This window comes from Cylas formicarius, unplaced genomic scaffold, assembly GCF_029955315.1.
Source record: "Cylas formicarius isolate icCylForm1 unplaced genomic scaffold, icCylForm1.1 PGA_scaffold_1__22_contigs__length_36826433, whole genome shotgun sequence".
NCBI lineage: Eukaryota > Metazoa > Arthropoda > Insecta > Coleoptera > Brentidae > Cylas > Cylas formicarius.
Genome location: NW_026844264.1, coordinates 29122419 through 29140082, shown reverse-complemented (window position 1 = coordinate 29140082; position 17664 = coordinate 29122419). Strand labels below are relative to the sequence as shown.

Here is a 17664-nt window from a genome sequence, read left to right as displayed (position 1 = left end):
ACCGAGAACTGATATTATTTGGCTTAAACCAATTGCTTGATTGGCCAATTGATCCTGGCACTTTTGGTTTGTATTGGGCAGTTTAAATTTTTGTTGACCTTTGTATGACATCTATTTTTATTTATATTGGTTGTCTACACTTATTTTTAAATCTATAAAAATATAATTCTTGCAAAATACGCTAGTAGTAGTTAATATCGAACCAAAAATCCCAATGCAAGGCAGTAATTCATAATCATCTTCAGGATGACTGTTCATAGTAGTATTATGGAAGATATAAATTTTGACCAGTTTATTAAAACAGCAAATTATGAAGAAACTGTTCGTCAATTAGATGTTTACTATGGCACGGGTAATTAAAAAAAGAAAATTGACCAAAGCAAAAAATACCTTAGGTAATTTTCAGTGAAAAGGCAATTGCTAAGATACCAAAGCCCTATTACTGGATTGTTTCCAGTCTTTTCAGGTGATACTGAAGTGGGAAGTATTAGAGATAGTGTATATTGCGCTGCTGCAGTTTGGGGTTTATATCAGGCTTACAGGTAAGAACATGACAAATTATGTATACCCTCTTCTAATCAAGCATAATCAGGAGGATAGATGATGACAGAGGAAAATCATATGAGCTGGGACAATCAACTGTAAAATGTATGAGAGGTATATTGGAGTGCTGGATGAAACAATCTTTAAGGGTAGAGTTATTTAAGAAAAACCAGTGTGTTGCACATGCACTGCATGTAAAGTTTCATTTAACTACTGGCAATGAAGTATTTTCTGATGATGAATATAACCATTTGCAAATTGATGTGGTGTCAGTTTATTTATTATTTTTAGTCCAGATGATAACATCTGGATTGCAGATTATTTATACTCAAGTAAATGTTGAAATATAAATTGTCAATTCTTTTTGGTAAAAATATTCTTCCAGGATGAGGTAGCTTTTATTCAAAACTTGGTTTATTACGTAGAAAGGGCATATAGAACTCCAGATTTTGGGATGTGGGAAAGAGGGAGCAAATATAATGATGGGAGCCCAGAAATTCATGCCAGCTCAATTGGTATAGCAAAATCAGCTCTTGAGGCCATAAATGGTTGTAATCTGTTTGGTGAGAAAGGGGCCTCTTGGAGTGTAGTTTATGTTGATATTGATGCCCATAACAGAAATAGAAGTATTTTTGAGACTTTATTACCAAGAGAATCTTGTTCCAAGGTCAGGAAATCAATATAGTAAACAATTAATTATGGGTCAGTATATTTCAGGAAGTTGACTCATCTTTGTTGGCTACTATATCTTATCCTGCCTTTGCTACACATGAAGATATGCTCTACAATACCACAAAGAATAATATTGTGCAGAACCTTAGAGGTCATTATGGATTTAAGCGATTTACAAGAGATGGATATAAGACAGTTTTAGAAGATCCTAATCAAAAGTAAAGTATAATGGAGAGCAATTGGTAATTTATGTATTAACATAATTGGCAAATTAGGTATTACAAGAAAGAAGAGATTAAAAATTTTGAGGGAATTGAATGTGAATGGCCCTTGTTTTATATTTTTATGATTATAGATGGGGTTTTCAAAAATCTCCCTGATCAAATTGTGGAATACCAAGAGTTGCTTAAAAAGAGAATATTTTTAGACCATAATGAAGGTAATTCTCTGAAAGCTAATTTATTTCAGATTCATTTCACCAGTATTTTAGATCCGGTTATACCCATGTTCTATTTTGTCTCTCAAGAAAATGTAGAAAAGGAAAGGTCTGAACAGCACACAACTGCAAAAAATATGGCCCAAGAGAATAATGGTCTATTTCTCTGGAACCAAGCTATGTTTATATTGGCTCAACTGTTAACTGCTGGTCTCTTGCATATTAATGAATTAGATCCAATACGCAGATATTTGCCATCATATAATAGACCTAGAAAAGGTGGTCGATATTCTGCATTTCAGGTAAGTACTAAAATTTTAAAATTGAAATAATATAGAGTGTTGCTCTTTATGTCGTTTTAAATTTTATGGTTTAATGCTTATAATATTATAATCTATTTTAACATAATGACTTTTGGTTTTCTAAATTTAATTTTGATCAATTTTTAAATTTTAAATTTTTTTTAGTATTCAAATTCCTCTGATTTGATTAATGCATTTTGATTTTTTGGAATATTGTTAGCTATCTGCCAAAAAGCTGTGAAACATGCCCCCAGATGTTGATGTTGATTGTTGAACATTTCAAAGCCGTTTGCGGTGGTTATGCACAAATTGATAAAAAAAAACTTTTAAATGCAATGTGTTCTAATTTTGTTTTATTTTTTTTTGTGCTTCAGGCAAAACCATCAATTGTAAGTAAATTAATTATTTAAATGTTGCTAACCAGTTTCTTTGTAGCGCTTATGCTTTATTAGAATAATTGTGGCTTTCCTGTTCTTCTTTTGCTTGGTATATTTTTTAATGTTTCTTGTACTTGTAGTGTTTTTGGTTTGGATTTGCAGAAGTAAGTTGTAATGTGAACATTTTGGCTTTGGATTACAGATGGTACTAAAAATATAATAAATTTTTAAGAATTTTAGCATATTTTATTACTTCTAGTTCGAATTAATGATAGCGATACTAGCATGTCTCATAGTTGTGGATGTTTTTTGTTTTCTCACTACTCCTTCGCGTACCTTTCTGAGACAAATATTGCCAGTGCCGGAACTTGAGATTTTTTGTTAAATGCAGGGTACCGCTACAGATTTGGTGGTCCAAATTGTGCTAATAGCAGAATCCATGAGGCTCCAAGCCATGATGGCTACCTATGGCATTCAAACTCAGACTCCTCATGAGGTGGAACCAGTGCAAATTTGGTCTTCCACTCAGTTAGTGCAAATATATCAAAACTTGGGGGTTAATAAAAAAATGAAATTGCATGGCAGACCAGAAAGACCAATTGGAAGCCTTGGTAAAACATGACATATCAGCTCTATGTTATTTCCAAAGTACATTTTTAGGTACTAGTAAACTTTATAGAATTTGTGGAGCTACGGTACTCTGTTATCCTTTGATATTTGAAGTGTCAGATTTCTATTTGTATCGAGATATGGCCCTGTTGATAGATGACATAAAAACCGAACTACAGTTTGTTGGAAGGTAGTTTTTAAGTAATATTTACTTATACCAAGATACTTTGCAATAATTCACAGTAATTTAACTTTTATAATCCATTGAAAGGTACTGGAGACTTTCCGGCAGACCTACTGTATGCCTTTTAATTAGGGAGGAGCATATGAGAGACCCCCAATTCAAAAAAATGCTCGACTTGTTGGCGATGCTTAAAAAAGGTTATTGTGATAACGTTAAAGTAAGAATTGGGAGATTGCAGAACCTCATCTCTAGCTCTTGCGTTGGTAAGTTTGTAAGTTTGCAGAATTCAATTATAATTTCAATGTTACATATTGCAGAACATTTGGACTTTATGAATATTATGGAAGGCCTTACTGATACGTTTAGTCATTTTCAACAACTAGAACATGATTATATAGGTTATCAGAGCTTAACTGATGTGCCTAGAGTGACACATTACAATGACGAACTACAAGATTTTTCGGTCAGTTACATCAAGAAAAAGAATTTTCTTTTAAAACGCTACCTTATAATTTCCTTAAGGATTTTAAAGAAAAACCCACCAATGAAATCATCGATACTTTAAAAAATCAAGAAAGCCTTTACGCTCGGGCTCAACTTTATGGATTCCTTTTGCGGAAGGAGGGGAAACATTTTGCTGTTGGTGAAAGAACAGTGGAGGAGTGCCTTCAGAGGATTTACCATCAAGGTGGATGTTTGCGTCATTGGGCGGCGGTGCGGTACACCAGCAGCTTATTGCATCATACAGTTGATTCTATTAGTCCATTTATTACTGCAGTCCTGGTGCACGGAAAACAGGTTTGTGTTGTGTGGAATAATCGCGGTTTACATTGACTATTTTTGTTTCTCATATTTAGCTAACCGTTGGCGTTATTGGGCAAAAAGAAACAGTATTTGACAAACCCATGACTCCATCAGAAATTCAATCTATAGTTTATAGTACTATACAACCTTATGACATTATTCAGGCTGTTTTACAACAAGAGGTTACTTTGTACTGTGGTCGACTGATATCAACCAATCCCGAGTTATTTAAAGGTAATATTCAACAAATAAATGAGAATGGTATAAATAACATTGTAGATTTAATTTTCATTTATGATTTTCATAACAATACACCATAAAATCATTTTAAAGGTATTTTGAAGATTCGGGTAGGGTGGGTGCTTGAAGCCATGAAATATTTCTTAGAAATATTCGAGAGTAAGAAACGGATTGAAGCTCATAGCCCATATCAAATTCGGCAGCTGTTATACAAGGTTTTATCATTAAAAGAGTGGGCCTCCCATGATAAGTATGTCAATCTATCTAATTCAACATATTTAATACAAGTAATATTATAAGGTTAACTCCTCTTCAACGTCGACAGCTGGAAGGTTGCCTATGCAGAGTTCCAGCCTCATTCTATAATGAGGTTTGGGATGTCATGTTGAGGACTCCCAAGGGGATTATAGTAGAAGGCAGAACTATCCCTCAGGAGCCGACTATGTCAAATATGAGTCGTTCAGATTTGACGTTTTCATTACTAGTTGAACAAGTAAAAACTATCCAGTACAATTTGAGATATTGTATTAATGTTTTTTCTTTTAATAGATGTTAAATCACATTCATGTTCCAGAATATAGACAATTAATTGTAGAACTCCTTACAATTGTGGCAACTATCCTGGGGAGAAATCCGGAGCTTACTTTTAGCCAGCCTCTTGACCTAAAACAGCTTATAAAAGATGCTGCACACATGTATGCGAAGGTATGTCATTCAGATTATACCTCTTAAGCATTTTCATATTTAAAAACTCTTTAGGATCATAATTTAACAGAAGAAAAGGTTTCTTATTTGATGGAAGTGCCTTACATCCAGTCAACGGGATATCTGGCTAGAGCAACCGTTAATACTGTACTCAAAGGCGGACAAATAACTAGAAATTTAGAAAATGAGTGTGATGCGTCCTGTAGGGTATCCTAAAATTTTTAGTCCTTATTCTAATTGTGTTTCTTATTATTTGGCATATAGGGTAATTCATGTTGGTAATTCTAATAAAGGTTACGCAGAACTAAGAAAACAAAGGATCACATGGCCATATTAGATGATAACCCATAGTTTAAAAATATTTATGAAAATACTTTTTGTACTATTACAATACAATATTCTAAATAATATTAAATAATAACTACTTATATTGATTGTTATGGTGTTCCAAAAAGAACCTTTTTAATGTCATTGAGTAAGCCAGAAACGAGTTTTCTTGACATATCTTGTACATTAAATTTTTTTTCTGAAATGTAAGGATGAAAACTTTTTTTATTCCAATACCCTGTATTTTATTCTTCTTTCTGATGGCTTAGTAACTTACTTATAACATTTCCATATATGGCCATGTACCGTAGATGATAGAATACTATACCCATTTTTTTTTTAAATACACCAGAATTATAAGTATTTCTGAGAATGCTGAAACTCTAATCATCCTGTATGCTAGATGCTTTTACGTTATGCATTATTCTGTAAATTTAACATTTTGAGTTACCTTAAAGTTGTAAGATCAAAAATAATGAAAATCTGTACACTGTATGTATGTGACTAAAAAACTATCAAATATTGTTTAAAATGTTATATTTTATTTCATAATCGGGATATTTCAGTACTTCAATTGACCAACAAAGGTGTGGTCAGTAACAGATTGCAATCTGTTCTTTAATGGGTTTAAAATAATTAAGTGTTTATCATGGAAATCTTTAATTTAAATACAAACTTTCAGATACAGTCCACATATCCAAATCTCTCAATACTGGTATCCTTTTTTGTTTTGAATTCATTTCTTTGACATCAAAATATTCCTTAGCACATTTTTCATGGTTTTTACAAACACAAGAAGGGCTCTGATATTCTTCCAACTTAATCTCATTATTTTTTCGTTTTTTGCCCACCTTATCCATGATTGTGCGTATATCATCCACATCTGGAGTCATTATCAAACCAAAGCTGGGATAAATTACAAAGGCAAAGAGTGTCAAAGTGGACAAAACATAAATTGGTACAGCAATAGCCCAATAACGCTGTGGCAGAAAGTCTATACCCACTTTTTCAAAATATTTCTCTGGGATTACAGACCAGATAATATAAATAATAAAAAATATTTTGAAGCCCAAGAACATAGCAAAACCGTACACTGCCCTGCTAGGAGTGGGGGCTGGAGTGTGTTCTGGCATAATTTAGTAGTGATTATATGAATCTGTTGTCGGTGGCCCAATACTTTCGATGGTCTCAATGACTAAATCAACTTTTTCAAAAAAGTTATTTATGGCTACTCTCATTTGTCGGGCCAGCTGAGCTTGCAGAAACCTAAAAAGGGGATTTACTATAAATTTAAACAAATTTAAACTTTATAGAATTATACATACAATTTAACAATATTATTTTTAAGACACAATTCCTTGATCACGCCACTTCGTTTTGGTTCCAAATCCACTCTTAAGACATCATAAACAATTTCAGCTATCCTGTTATTAGTAAATGGCAAATCCAGTTCTCTAATATCAGTGATAAGGAATTAATGATGCGTAAAATCTAATAGTAGATTTTAAAACAAAATTTGTTTAAAGGATACATTTTAAAAAATTCGTTCCTCGCCATAACATAACCTCTTACGCTTCTTCTTTCTTCAATGGGTAAGGCCAAAAATGCGAGGGCATCCACCTAAACAGAATTCGTGCCTATTTCAAAAGTGCTAAAATTGAGATCCAGGAACCTGTTCAATCTGTGGCAGAAATAAAATCGTGCTAACAACTAACAAGAGTTATTTTTTTAATCCCCAACAAATAAAGGCAGATATACACAGATCAAAAAATTAATTCTTTTGTTTAATGACATTCATAATCTGTGTGTCGAACGATCACAGGTGTCAAAAGGTGTGTTTATGTATATTTTATTTACACATAATTTTTACATTTTCGACTACGACCAGATAAGCAAAATCATAACTTTTTTTATGTTCGTAAGGTATGTTTACGGATAGTGAGCTAAATTAAACGAGTAATTATGAGTTCGAGAGAAAAGGAGTATGCAATATTCCTAAAAAACGAAGTTTTGAAGGAATTAAGCTTAAGCCGCATTAATTCGAACACTGTTCTAATGGGCCAAATTGTAATAATTGAATCAAAACGCGAGAACGGTGATATACAAATAAGATGTCTTAGAGATAATGAGTCTTTTGAGCCTTTGACATTTTTCACATCAAATCCAGAGTCTGTTTTGCCAATCCCAAAAAAGCTGTGGCAATATATTGCTTCCATAGCTTCACCTCAGGAAAGAGTTAAGCTTGCGAAAAATAAATCATTGTGTGAAAAATTGATGACTATTTCAAAAGATGTGACTGTGGGATTTATTGACAGTGAAGATGTTAAATTGGGAACAATAAAGTATATGGGGAAAGTTAAAGGACTTGGATATAGTTTTGGCATTGAGTTGCATGTACGTATTTTAACCCTTACTTAAAACTACTATATTTTATGGTTAGATTAGTGATACAGTCAATTTGGTTAAGAAATAAATGTAATAGAGAATAGTGGATATATCTATTACAATAACTTTCAAGAAATTGTTGCCACTTGTGTGGTAGATAGTCTTTATAAGTCAAAAGAGAATTGTAAAGAGTTAACCAAGCAAAAAATAATTGATCACTTAATATTCAAAAACTGTATTTGAAAATGCAAATTAATGTTATGTGGTTTAATATTTGTTTTGATTGCAAATTTGGTATGACTAATAGGACACACTTTTAAGGCTTCCACAAACCAGTGATTAATTTGATTTCATTTTATAAAATTTTTGATTTTTGTCTCACTCTGTTTGTAACAAGTTATTTCTTTTATTTTATTAAAAATAGACTTGGGTTTTGCCAAGTTCTGTAGGTGCAAAACATATCTGCTATAAGTAATGGATATTTCTAGGTTCTTTCAGATGTTATAATTTTAGTTTTTTCTTTTTAGGAAAAAAACAAAAAATCTAGGTGCAATGGATCCTGTGCAGGCATTCAATATTTCCAATGTCTACCCGGCTATGCAGTTTTCACCACCATAGAACGTGTTGTTCCATCTATTTATGCAAATAAAAGTGAATCACCCCCTCCAGTAAGTGATCTGGATATTTGTTTACAAAAGAATATATCAAGTTTTTTGAATGGTGGTTTGGATAAACCTCCACATGAAGAAGTTGTTACCAGATATGGAGAATATTCAAAAAAGATTCTTCCTAATAAAAATGTGACTTATATTAGGAATTCTCTATCCCTACAAAATATTTCTGATTCTGATAATACATCAGTGAACACCAACAATGATTTTGATCAGAATACTATCATACAACCAGAGAAAACTCACCTCATGAATGAAAATAAAATCAGGAATAAATCAGAGATGGATATACATAGCATCCATGGTTCAGTAATTATTGATCAAAGTCGAAAAAATCTAGATAAAAATGATAATATTAATGACAAGTACTATGCTATAACGAATGCTAATACAATAAACAATCGAGGAGTGAGAAACAAAAGTGGTAATCCAATTTCACATTTAATTGATGGTACAACTTTAAAACGAAGTAAGTTTTATACAAACTCTGTTGACGTGAATGAAAGAGATAAAGAGCACAAGGATCCCATAAAGAAGCAAGATAATAATAAAAGTAAGTTAATTTTATTTAAGAAAAATGAAAAGTTTTTCAGTTATCTTACAATATAACTCAAAGCAATAAGAATGATCCTATACATGGTGACAAAAATATTTGTGACATTTAGTATTTTAGTAAAAATTAAATTAAATATTCAGTATTTTCAAGAATTTCCTTGATGTTTACACCTATTTTATCTGAGAACTGCTACCAGCTCCAAAATGTTTACTTATTCCATGTGCAAGATATTCCATTTAATTTAAGACAGTTGATACCTGACCATAAAAAAGTCTAAAGGCCCCCTCAAGCACAAGAAACTTTTGAATTTAACTTCTTGTAGCTCTTGCAGATGGGAAGAACAAGTCATCTTATGTAAACAACAGACTTGGTTGTTGCAGTTGTTGTTTGCATCTGTGTTGGAAAATATTGCACTATTTTCTTGTTTCACTCGCACTACACAAATTATTCATTTTTATCTTATTTTCATCATATCTTGAAATTATCAATTGTTGATAAAACTATAGAATGAATATTGCAAATATTGCACAAACAGAATGTTGCATCACTTTATACCACACGGATTGGAGTTACTTGTTACCTTATTTCCCACAGCTGGCTTAAGTTCAAAAATAAACTGTTGTGCCTCTGGTCGCGGTTTCCGAGGTACCAACAGTGTGCGCGTTTTTTTTAGAATTTCTATTTTTATCTAAGTAGTTCAGATTCTATCGGCCAACACGCCACTCTATCAAAATAGATGGGCCCGCGAATTTTTTTTCGCGATCAAATGTTATGTGCTGCACCATTGGATTGATAAAAAGTGCGTATATAGTTGTTAAATAAAAAAAGTTGCCATGATGTCATTAGGGAAGCGAAAAAAATGTAACCTGAGCCTGAGTATTGGTGAAAAATCAAAAAAAACTCGAGATAAAATGAATCACAAACACAACGCTGAGAACTGTGCGATATACGCGAATACCGAGAATATTTATGATGACGAGTTTAATTTGTTACCCTTATCTGTCATAGAGATTAACGAAAGGAATGAGCACCAGGCTAAGGCTACCAGCACGTTTTATGTCAACAGTGAACCAAAATATGCAGATCCTCTGCCTGGATCTACAAATGATTTGGTAATTGGAAGCCTGGTTGAGGTATTAAATGACGTCGCAGATAATCCATTGTATGGTAAATAACACTTTTTTCTCTTATAACTAAAACTATGAGAAGCTTCGAATAATTTTATATTACATTTATATTAAAAATCTCTTTCAAAAAAAAATTTCTTTTTTTATGTAGGAGTTGTGCGATGGATGGGAGTCGAAAAAGATACAAATTTTGTTTTGGTGGGAGTGGAATTAGAAGAAGAAGGGACCCATTTGCCTTTAACTTTAACAGATGGTACTCATAATGGGGATCGTTTTTTTCAATGCGCAACAAATAGGGCTTTATTTGTTCCATTAGAACAGTGTCATAAGGACGCTAGGTTTGAGGATGGTATACCTACACCTGTCCATCAGATTCCTTCACCTGAAGGTGTAAGTATTTTGCATTTGGGAGTAAACTAATAAAGTATTATGGTAAATTTGTCTGTTTTAAATATGACATTTCTAAAGCTTTCTTTTAATTTGTGCTGTCCATTAGGTGGAATGTCCTGTCATTCCTGGCGCTGTGGCTCCTTTGTGTATGGCGACTGAAGAAGACGTTGAGGCAGTGTGCGGAAAGTACCGAGGTATTCAAGGGCACCACAACTCTTGCTACCTGGACGTTACCTTGTTTTCCATGTTTACCTACACATCTGTATTTGACAGTTTAATTTTCCGGCCCAAAAATGCAAACGACGTGAATGACTATGACGAGGTAATACTGAGGAATGAACCAAACTGTTGCATCTTATGATTAACAACTGATTATTTATTTATAAAATGTAACCAACCAACACCCGAGTGTCTCTTTTTAAAGAGTACACCACAACTTTTATGCCCCAAAGTCATAGAGCATTTATGATCTTAATTCTTTAAAAAATTATGATCATTAAACCCAATAAAGTGATTGGAAAAGTAGTAAGTCATTCTCTGTTTAATCACTCTATGGCTATAATTCAGCCATTTCTTATTCTGATTTCAAAAAATTTCTAGGCAGTTTGACATTTTGAAATTTTCTGATTGCATCTTCTGGAGTTGGTAAAATATTCCAACAGACAGAAATAATATTTAATTCGTTATTTAAAAAATTTTAAGTTGTTGCGAGAGGAATCTATTATATAATTAATGGCATGTGTAATAAAAAAAATTATGCAGGTTCAGAGAGTTCTGAGGGAAGAAATAGTAAACCCATTGAGGAAAAACTTGTTTGTAAGTGCGGACCACGTTATGAATTTAAGAAGGATGTTGGACAGGTTAAGTTCAGTATCTGGATTAACGAGTGAGGAAAAAGATCCGGAAGAGTTCCTTAATTCTTTACTTGCTCAAATTTTAAAAGCCGAGCCATTTTTGAAATTGAATTCGGGACAAGTATGAACACAATGAACCAACGTGCGAGCTAAAAGTGAAACTGGTCCTGTTTTAGGAAGCGTTTTATTACCAGCTTTTTGTCGAGAAAGATGCGGATTTGACTCTGCCGACTGTCCAGCAACTCTGCGAACAGAGCTTTTTGACGAGCGACATTAAATTAAAAGAGGTTCCTTCGTGCTTAATATTACAGATGCCTAGATTTGGGAAAAACTACAAAATGTATCCTAGAATTTTGCCATCGCAACTTTTAGATGTTACCGACATAATAGATGGCTGTAAGTTAAATGTGTTACGAATTTAATTACCGGCTTGTTCTCTAGAGTAGTACATATTTTTCACATTTTAGCGCCGCGACAGTGCTTCGTGTGCGGTATACTCGCGAAGTGGGAGTGTCGGGAATGTTTTGGCGGCCCTGCCTCCCAGGCGGGTCTAGAAAGCACGTCATTTTGTTTGGATTGTCTCCATACTGCGCACAGGCATGAAATGAGACAACAACATAAACCCAGGGAGCTAGTGGTTGATGGTGATTTCTTGGTTTTGGAGGGCCACTGTCGGTACGTCATATTTTATTAAACCCAGTAATGGTAACGATCAGATTTTGGTTAGTTCTTTATCTTTACAGTAAAGACGTAATTTTTATGGTATTTGAACACATGCGTTTTTCCTAGAACATTTCCAATATAACTAAGATGTTCAAGGCGTTTATTTGCTAGGTTTTTTAATAGTGAAATTTTTTAGGCCGCCAAGACTTTTTATGGAACTTTTTGCTGTGATTTGTATAGAAACCTCACATTATGTAGCTTTTGTAAAATGCGGCGTGGGACACAAAGCACCCTGGTGCTTTTTCGACTCAATGGCGGATCGAAGAGGTGAACGCCCTATCTCTAGTTATTTGACTTTGATAAAAACTAGCTTATTGGATAGGTGAAAAGAACGGGTACAATATTCCTGAAATGGTTGCGTGTCCAGACGTTTCTCACTGGTTATCTGAAGAATTTGCGTGTCGGCAGCTCCACGAAGATTTTCCTGTCGATAGACATCTCCCAGAACACGCACGGAGACTCCTCTGTGATGCTTATATTTGCATGTACCAAAGTTCCGATGTTATGATGTACAGATAGAAAGCGATGTATGTGTAAATTACAATGATGGGAAATATTTCCTTTCGGCATCATTCGTGTAAATTACGGTCTGATGTGACAGAATATTGACTGGAGTAGGTACTAATGTGACTGATACTTCTAGATTTATTTATTTTTGTCTGTCTTTATCCGAACGCAGTGTTGTTTCTTAGCAGTGTAACAAATGCTTAAAGTAATCATGAAAACATAACAAAACTCCATGACTTGGGTCCAAGAAAGATGCAACAGGCGTTAAAGAATGGGTAATGAGTGCCAACAGGTATTAAATTTTATCGATTTTCACAAGTTTTGTGATTTTTTTGTGAACATTAAGAAACTTTTTTTTCAACATGTTTTATGTCACTAATTTTTCCCACAAAAATTGAGAACGCCAGTTCTCCATATGCTTTGAATTTAATGAGACTCTACAAGGGTCCACTTTTTTTGAGGAAAAATTATTAAATGATCCCTGATGGTACCCTCCATATGGTACAATTAAATGAACCAGGAATGCTCAAGTTTCGACAAATCTAGAAGGTCAGGAATGCTTAACGCAATAACAATGGCTAAATGATGCTCATGATGAAACATAGGATACAACTTTTTTTATTTGTATTTTTCAATTAACTTTTGAAAATCATAAAAGAATGGTTTAACTAATTCTAGAAATATATAATATTTTTAGATTGAGAAATAATTATATATATTATAGACAACATGTTTCGTTTATTGATCGTTGAGATTGTTCAGTATTTTCAGTTATTCTAGTTTACAAAGATGTATAGATAGATATATTTATGCTTAAGAGATTTTGTTTTCCCTTTTATTCACTGGTAAAGCTAAATATAAATTGTAAATATTATGGTATGGCGAATTAGAAAGAATTATCTAAATGTTACAGATCAGTTTTTAGATGCAACAAAGTTTATAACTGAGAAGAAATAAAAACTTAATACTTAATACACTAAACCGGCTATTATTTTATTTAAAATACAAATGTTACCCCAAATAACACTCTGTTCTATTTGGTTCAGTCACATTTAGTTGCTGATAGTAATAACCCCCAACCTGTGCTCAATGAATATTAATTTATATTCTCTTAAAGTTTCGAAAATTTTTACCTTTATATGATGGTGGAGTGGATGCAATAAGTTCGATAAATGCCATTTTACTCAACAGCGCAGTTTATCAACCTGTCGCATGTAATACTGTTTTTTTTTTTCATGTCTTAAAGTGAAACTTTCTGCAGTCTTGATTTATGCATAATTGGGTATTTTGAAAGTAGGGAGTGGAAAGAAATTTTTATTTAACTCTTTGGGTATTAGTAGATCGCCACACTAAAACGTTTGCAGGACCGAAAATGAGAAAAAATACACTTTAAATTTACCTATTTTATGCTCTATATTCAGATCTCTGAAAACAAAACATTGATTCACAAAATATGATAGATATATGACAACTTCGGAGATAAATTATGCATCTGATTGCCGTTTGTTAAAATATTCAAATAAATGAACTACTGAGTGAGATCAAGTTTTACAATAGTACGAGAAATAATTTGACCTACAGCGCAAACTCGCCCTAAATAACTAAAGTTTTGATCGAATATTAAAAGTAACAGATACTACCACAAGAATTAATATAATACACAGGTACTTATACTACATCATGCCAGCTTAGCAAACATGTTAAATGATAAGAAAAATTTGGTTGTTGCAAATTACACTTCAAATTTTAACCCAATAAATCGCAACACTGTAAAATTGTAATTTGGTGTGCTATCTAATAATAATAATACTGTTTTTGTTGTTTATTCCAATTAATTTGTGGAAGGTATCACAAACATTTTGAACATCAGACACTTTATTCTTACTAAGGAAAACAATGCACTCTTTATTTCAAAAAACTAATGAAATTCTTGCAAGATAATAATTAGTTTAAGTACCTAAAAATTAGTTTGTACTTTTGCTCTCACCAAAAGTTTTCTAAATAGTATTTATTGACCAATAGATTTCAGTCCAAAATACGTGAAACTTTATGCTTAAACTATTGCACCATATTAAGTTTTAAAACCAATAAATACATGCTTCCTGCAATAAATCTATTGTGCATAGATTTATTAGTTCTTAAAAGTGGGCTCAACTATTCTATATCCTATCCAGAACCAGTTGCAAGTGCAATCAACGTGTAATGAATAACAATAATGCATAAACAGCTCTTCGAGCTAAACTCTTGAATGAAGTCCCATTTTTACTCATAAATCTCATCTTCTTCAATTATAAAGTCGCTTCCAAATCCAGAATCCATAGAATAATTAGGGCTAAAAAACAGACAGAAACATAGGTACAAATTCAAAGTTTTGATTAAAATGCTTTTCTTGAGTAACCTTTGTTGATCAATTTGCGAGCAACGACTAATACATCAAAATATCAACTTACTTGCTAGCCCTGCATGTGAAAAATACAATCCGCTTGAGTTTCTTGTTGTAAAAAAAATAATTGAAACTCCAAAGGGACCCATCTTCTCCAAATGGATCGGATGCCAGATCGGGATTATATGAATATATGTCGCAATGATCCAAAGATATTTCTGCGTCAATAGCAGCCCAGAGGCTGGGCTTGAGGATACGGTAATGATCTCCGGCAGTTGCAGTAAGGTTGGAGTCGATCGCGTTGGTCACCCATTGCGGAAATGGCTCTTTGCTAAACTCGTGACTCTAAAAGAGATCATCATTTAGAAAGAATTTTTAACATCTCTATACTCCTGTAGTATTGCTAATACTAATACTATATACCTTGCGACATCTACTTCCTGATTTAAAGTCTGACTAATGTTACTGAATGATATTTAATAAAAACCCATTCACAACTTCAATACCAACTTATTTACGGCCTCCTTTAAAGTAAGAAGGCGCTTACAAAAATTGCACTCGCTAAGTAAACCTTTACCGCGGGTGCGCACTTTTCAGTTAGGGTGTCAGCAAAAGTGATCTCACCAAATGATCATTGAACACTCAGCTCCCCTAGACAAGGAAGGAAGAGAACTTCCCACCCTACAAATATATACTCTCTTGTGTTGATTCTTGGCAGCAACATGTCCTGTGCTACCATCTGGTGTTTGGTACATGCACATCATTAATGAGAAAAGAAAGACACCAACTATTTGAAAACAAGTAAAACCAATGACCAGTAAATGTTTTATCAAAACACTTTGGATGAACAGATGCTAAATTAATTATTATTATTTTATGTTTTCTGACTTAAATAACAAATAACACATTACATTGTAGAAAAGTATCATATAATCACTCTTACCTTCAAATCACTAAAGTCATAGTCAGGAAAGGATGAATTTAAGGTCGCTATCAAATAAAATAAAGTTTTGCGACTGATTGTGTCACAAAGCGGTCCTTCCTCATCTCCAGATATACTTCTGCTGTATTGTGACAATCCCTGCGGTGGTGACAATGCTTGCAAATCATTCGGATTTACTCCTTCTGCATTAAATCTTTTGTAAAAGGCTTTATCACCACCAGCCATTTTGCAAGAGTAACTCTCAATTCGTCCAATAATTTTGCTATCCCCTGTTTGTATTTGGAGGGCATTGTTTATGGCTTCAAATGTGGTGCTTTCTAAAAGCTTCATGTTAGTCAAACTGGAAAATATCACAAGGAATACTTTCACGAAAAGATAAAATGTACAGTTTATATTGTAAGACACGAACAAATTATAACACTACTATTAGAAAAGTTTTTAAACATGGCCGTCGGGTGTATCAAGATTCCTTTTCTTTTGGTGTAGGCTAGTTTTCTTGGGACAAGACTTCTGAAGGTACTTTTGCTTGGAGGATGATTAGAGCACATCACAATTATTGTGAAATTAAAAACAAAAAACACTTTCCGACCGGCTGTAGAGTCCAACGAAAAGAGCTACCGTAAAGTTCAGTGTCTAGTTATAAACAAAACTGGGCGAGTCCTTTACTTCAGGAGTTGAAAATTTCACAAAAAATCGCGAAGGGATTAGTGTTCCGAAAAATCCGACTCGCAAATCATTGTTCACACTGAAACATAAACAACCACAATTAGGCGAGATAAAGTAAAGCAAACGTACTTTTTCGGACTAAACAAACACAAAGAAATCTAGTTGACGCTTTCCCAATTGACAATCTGCAACAGTAAACACACAGTGTTGCCAACAATCGTAGAATAGGTCTTGGCAAAATGCCACGGTATTGTTGGTTGCAGGACTCAAAAATGAAATCACAAAATTTTATTAAAACGAATCATTCGGCAATAGTTTTGAGTTACGTCAATGCAATCATTTTTCTTGTAATTATAACAAAAGTATAACTATGTGTATGAACGGAGTTGTTAGGATTCAATGTATAAGTACATAAATAATAAATAGATCAAATCAAAATAATAGATTTATACCCACCAAATTGGTAAGAACTGTTACTTATCAACGAAAATAATGATGAAACAAATGAAATAAAATTTAGCGATAAGGAAAAAATTGCTCGCATGGGATAAATTAGAAAATCTTCCACAGTAAGTTGAGGTACCTCCCTTAGAGTGGTTGGGCATTATGCAGCGTTAGGCTGGTTTTGCTCGAGTCATGAATTAAACCAATAGGAAGCCATCACACACAAATGATGAATTTTATTTAGTAATTTTGGCTTGGCTTAATTGCCAACGAATATCTTGGCAAAAGTCAAGTGCAAAATTTAAAACGTAATCGACTACGTAAACAATTTAAGATTCGATTTTGGACCTATTTTTAAAAAAATAGGTATTTATGCTCGCTGATATACTTGGCGCAATAAATATATTTACTATACTTACTCAAAAAATAAAAACTGTTTAAGTGGCTATAGGTATATATTATATATATTTCTTTAAATCGATCTTTAAATATATTCGAAACAGTTTTTTTTATTCCAACCATTAGATACGTAAAGAATATCAAACATATTCCGTAGCATAAAAAAATATCGAAAAAAATCATCAATGATATCAGTAAGTTTAAGACTGGAGAAATATTATTCTTTCGTTTGTGCGAAAATTAGTTCCCAAATATTTACCTCAGTATAAATAATCACTACTCCATGAGCGCACTAGTCAAGAACCTATAATTACTTTATCCAGACCGTAAATATCTCAATGCCCGAAGCATAAAGAAAAAACTATCCTTGAAAAGAAATTAAAACGAAACACCGTTTCCCGCGTCCGATCTGGAAAA

At 33.2% G+C, this 17664-nt stretch overlaps 4 protein-coding genes and 1 non-coding gene across 7 annotated transcripts; 1 reads left to right on the top strand and 4 right to left on the bottom strand.

Annotated features, from left to right (window-relative positions):
• Positions 1 to 90: 90 nt before the first annotated feature.
• LOC132697156 (probable phosphorylase b kinase regulatory subunit beta) lies at positions 91 to 13393 on the top strand. The gene is made up of 28 exons (XM_060662449.1): positions 91 to 352; positions 407 to 542; positions 593 to 875; positions 929 to 1210; positions 1261 to 1433; positions 1491 to 1654; positions 1706 to 1953; positions 2328 to 2342; positions 2722 to 2941; positions 2991 to 3129; positions 3211 to 3386; positions 3441 to 3586; positions 3646 to 3921; positions 3981 to 4161; positions 4261 to 4417; positions 4468 to 4660; positions 4717 to 4872; positions 4927 to 5086; positions 7157 to 7593; positions 8112 to 8808; positions 9820 to 9978; positions 10090 to 10328; positions 10435 to 10650; positions 11091 to 11303; positions 11359 to 11578; positions 11650 to 11857; positions 12042 to 12172; positions 12228 to 13393. Exons 1-28 carry the CDS (start codon positions 247 to 249, stop codon positions 12422 to 12424), a joined length of 5928 nt encoding a protein of 1975 aa, XP_060518432.1. The 5' UTR covers positions 91 to 246; the 3' UTR covers positions 12425 to 13393.
• Positions 5844 to 6332, bottom strand: LOC132696146 (phosphatidylinositol N-acetylglucosaminyltransferase subunit P). The gene has a single exon (XM_060660798.1). It carries the CDS (start codon positions 6330 to 6332, stop codon positions 5859 to 5861), a length of 474 nt encoding a protein of 157 aa, XP_060516781.1. The 3' UTR covers positions 5844 to 5858.
• On the bottom strand, positions 6326 to 6819 carry LOC132696147 (uncharacterized). The gene is made up of 3 exons (XM_060660799.1): positions 6731 to 6819; positions 6525 to 6653; positions 6326 to 6465 (listed from the first exon to the last, which is right to left on the bottom strand). Exons 1-3 carry the CDS (start codon positions 6754 to 6756, stop codon positions 6336 to 6338), a joined length of 285 nt encoding a protein of 94 aa, XP_060516782.1. The 5' UTR covers positions 6757 to 6819; the 3' UTR covers positions 6326 to 6335.
• Positions 13394 to 13843: 450 nt separating the features above from the next.
• LOC132696144 (repressor of RNA polymerase III transcription MAF1 homolog) lies at positions 13844 to 17656 on the bottom strand. 3 transcript variants are annotated; one of them, XM_060660796.1, is made up of 4 exons: positions 17507 to 17654; positions 15739 to 16078; positions 14863 to 15140; positions 13844 to 14744 (listed from the first exon to the last, which is right to left on the bottom strand). In XM_060660796.1, the coding sequence occupies exons 2-4, from the start codon at positions 16066 to 16068 to the stop codon at positions 14675 to 14677; spliced, it is 678 nt and encodes a 225-aa protein (XP_060516779.1). In that variant the 5' UTR covers positions 16069 to 16078; positions 17507 to 17654; the 3' UTR covers positions 13844 to 14674. The 3 variants fall into 3 exon arrangements, with proteins under 3 accessions (XP_060516779.1, XP_060516778.1, XP_060516776.1); XM_060660795.1 differs by having other exon boundaries at positions 13855 to 14744; positions 15739 to 16483; positions 17507 to 17656; XM_060660793.1 differs by lacking the exon at positions 17507 to 17654 and having other exon boundaries at positions 13855 to 14744; positions 15739 to 17415.
• LOC132697524 (U4atac minor spliceosomal RNA) lies at positions 15337 to 15461 on the bottom strand. Its single transcript, XR_009618170.1, has one exon. It is a non-coding gene; the product is annotated as a U4atac minor spliceosomal RNA (small nuclear RNA).
• Positions 17657 to 17664: the final 8 nt, after the last annotated feature.

Bases quoted from the DNA above. Each gene is read 5' to 3' on its own strand.
- LOC132696144 (XM_060660795.1), bottom strand. From the start codon at position 16,068: ATGAAGCTTTTAGAAAGCACCACATTTGAAGCCATAAACAATGCCCTC. The intron at 15,141-15,738 runs GTAAGAGTGATT...GATCTCTTTTAG, and splicing joins ATGACTTTAGTGATTTGAAG to AGTCACGAGTTTAGCAAAGA. The intron at 14,745-14,862 runs GTAAGTTGATAT...TCTGTTTTTTAG, and splicing joins TTCACATGCAGGGCTAGCAA to CCCTAATTATTCTATGGATT.
- LOC132696146 (XM_060660798.1), bottom strand. From the start codon at position 6,332: ATGCCAGAACACACTCCAGCCCCCACTCCTAGCAGGGCAGTGTACGGT.
- LOC132696147 (XM_060660799.1), bottom strand. From the start codon at position 6,756: ATGGCGAGGAACGAATTTTTTAAAAT. The intron at 6,654-6,730 runs GTATCCTTTAAA...CACTGATATTAG, and splicing joins AGGAACGAATTTTTTAAAAT to AGAACTGGATTTGCCATTTA. The intron at 6,466-6,524 runs GTATGTATAATT...TCCCCTTTTTAG, and splicing joins AAAAATAATATTGTTAAATT to GTTTCTGCAAGCTCAGCTGG.
- LOC132697156 (XM_060662449.1), top strand. From the start codon at position 247: ATGACTGTTCATAGTAGTATTATGGAAGATATAAATTTTGACCAGTTT. The intron at 1,434-1,490 runs GTAAAGTATAAT...TTGGCAAATTAG, and splicing joins TTAGAAGATCCTAATCAAAA to GTATTACAAGAAAGAAGAGA. The intron at 3,387-3,440 runs GTAAGTTTGTAA...TACATATTGCAG, and splicing joins CATCTCTAGCTCTTGCGTTG to AACATTTGGACTTTATGAAT.